This window comes from Gossypium raimondii, chromosome 4, assembly GCF_025698545.1.
Source record: "Gossypium raimondii isolate GPD5lz chromosome 4, ASM2569854v1, whole genome shotgun sequence".
NCBI lineage: Eukaryota > Viridiplantae > Streptophyta > Magnoliopsida > Malvales > Malvaceae > Gossypium > Gossypium raimondii.
The window spans coordinates 34,588,833-34,590,854 of NC_068568.1; the positions used below are offsets into that span (position 1 = coordinate 34,588,833).

The 2,022-nt window shown below is 36.7% G+C and overlaps 1 protein-coding gene across 1 annotated transcript; it reads left to right on the plus strand.

Annotated features, from left to right (window-relative positions):
• Positions 1 to 477: 477 nt before the first annotated feature.
• On the plus strand, positions 478 to 957 carry LOC105778982 (uncharacterized). Its single transcript, XM_012602736.1, has one exon. It carries the CDS (start codon positions 478 to 480, stop codon positions 955 to 957), a length of 480 nt encoding a protein of 159 aa, XP_012458190.1.
• Positions 958 to 2,022: the final 1,065 nt, after the last annotated feature.

A 2,022-nucleotide genomic window follows, 5' to 3' on the forward strand; every position in this document is an offset into this window, starting at 1 on the left:
ATTAGGGTGAGTAAAGTAGATGGAGATTTACATCTAGTACAAGTCGATATGCATCAAATCTATGGTTAATTAGACCAAGTTTTGCAATTGCTGCAAAATAATTTAGCCTCTGTCATACCTAGTAATACCGAACCCAATTCGAATAGGGAAAGAAAAGAGCATGCCAAAGTGATCACCCTTAGATCAGGAGCTGTGGTTAAGGAACCTATTCGACCGATTTGTGGGGAGAAGAAAGTGAGTACCCACACTTCTTGTGTTGGAGATGAGGTGGTAGAGAAGGAAAAACTCGAAAGAGTACCCACACAATTTGAACCAGAGGATAGAACCATTCCAACACAACCATCGAGTTCGAAGCACAGACCCTTTTCGAGCTGTCTAGAAAAAAAGAAGAAGCAGGATAATGAGGAGTTTTTAGACCTCCTCAAAATGTTTAAGGCTTTGAATGTCAATCTCCCATTGCTTGAGGTCCTAGACTAGATGCCTAAATATGTCAAATTCCTTAGAGAAGTTATGTCTAGGAGAAAAAGGATCCAGAGATTTGAGCGGTTCAATCTTAATGCCGAATGTACTACTGTTGTGCCTAGGAGAGTCCCACCAAAACTTAAGGACCTTGGTAGTTTCACCATCCCCATAGATATTGGGGGTTTTAATTTTGGCAAAGCACTTTATGACCTTAGACCAAGTACCAACTTAATTCCTTTGTCCATCTACCGTAGGTTAGGCCTAGGTGACCTTAGGGAAACTCCAGTAACCCTCCAACTAGTCGATAGGTCCCTTGTCCACCCGAAAAGAGTTTTGGATGATGTTTCGATGAGAGTTCGACATTTCATTTTACCAATAAATTTCATAGTTCTCAACTTTGAAGAGGATGTAGAGATACCTATATTGTTAGGGAGACTATTTCTAGCTACCTCTAAAGCCACCATAGATGCAGACAAAGGAGAAATGATGATATAAGTCAATGGAGGGGTATAAACCTTTAGATGTGTGGAACTAGAGCTTAAGGTGAATGAGATATCCCCTAATAAGGAATTAAAGTGCCAAGCCATCCAGATAGTGTCAAATCACTTAACTAACAAGATGAAATATTTGAAATGGCGTGTGTTGGTAGGTTCGAGACCAAGGATGCGAGGCATTCGAGACAAAGGATCATGAAGAGACGTTTGTAAGCTCTAATTTATATAGGTTTTTTTAGTAGTTTATAACACCTTTTAACTTGAAAATAATATTAATCCTGAGTATTTGTTAATTAATCAAGTGAATTTTTTTCATATTTTGATGATGGGCATGAATTTATAAAAAATGCAAATATGTGATTTATTTTATTAATTTTGTGCATAAATTAAATTATTTCATGTTATTTATTAATGTGTTATATTTTATTATGTAGGGAGACTATGAAGTTGATAGAACATGAAACTTATTATAATTCTTGCATGGACATGAGCAATTCTACCCTACTTGGATGGCAAAACCATGCAAATTGGGTCATGGAGATGTTACTTTGACCCAGTTAAAAATGATGTTACATGGTGGACAAGTTTGATTATTTAATGGGTCACAAAACTGTCCAAAAAAGGAGAAGACAAGACCAATTCGGCACAAGCATGTTGGCTGCCCAAAAATTAGTTTTGGGTTATTTATTTGAGGTCTCTATAGTTGAAATTAAATTAAAAAAGAGCCCATAAATTTTTCCTTTGAAACCGTCCAACCTTTTCTTGATTCTAGCATGATTTCATGCTTGAATTAAGCAACCATCATCCACCCTTTTTCCATAATGTGTGGTCGGCCAAGTAAAGGAGTAAATTGGGGTATATTTTTCACCATTTTTAGTAAACTCTCCCACCAATCTCAAGTATAAGTACCCACTCCCTTCTTACATATATTTCATCCCTTACTCAATCCCTCATCTCTCATTTCATACCATTCTTCTATTCTCTCATTTCCTCTCTTCATTCTCATACATAGCATCCCATAGTCTTATTCTTTCATTTCCTCTCTTCATTCTCATGCATAGCATCT

Bases quoted from the DNA above. Each gene is read 5' to 3' on its own strand.
- LOC105778982 (XM_012602736.1), top strand. From the start codon at position 478: ATGCCTAAATATGTCAAATTCCTTAGAGAAGTTATGTCTAGGAGAAAA.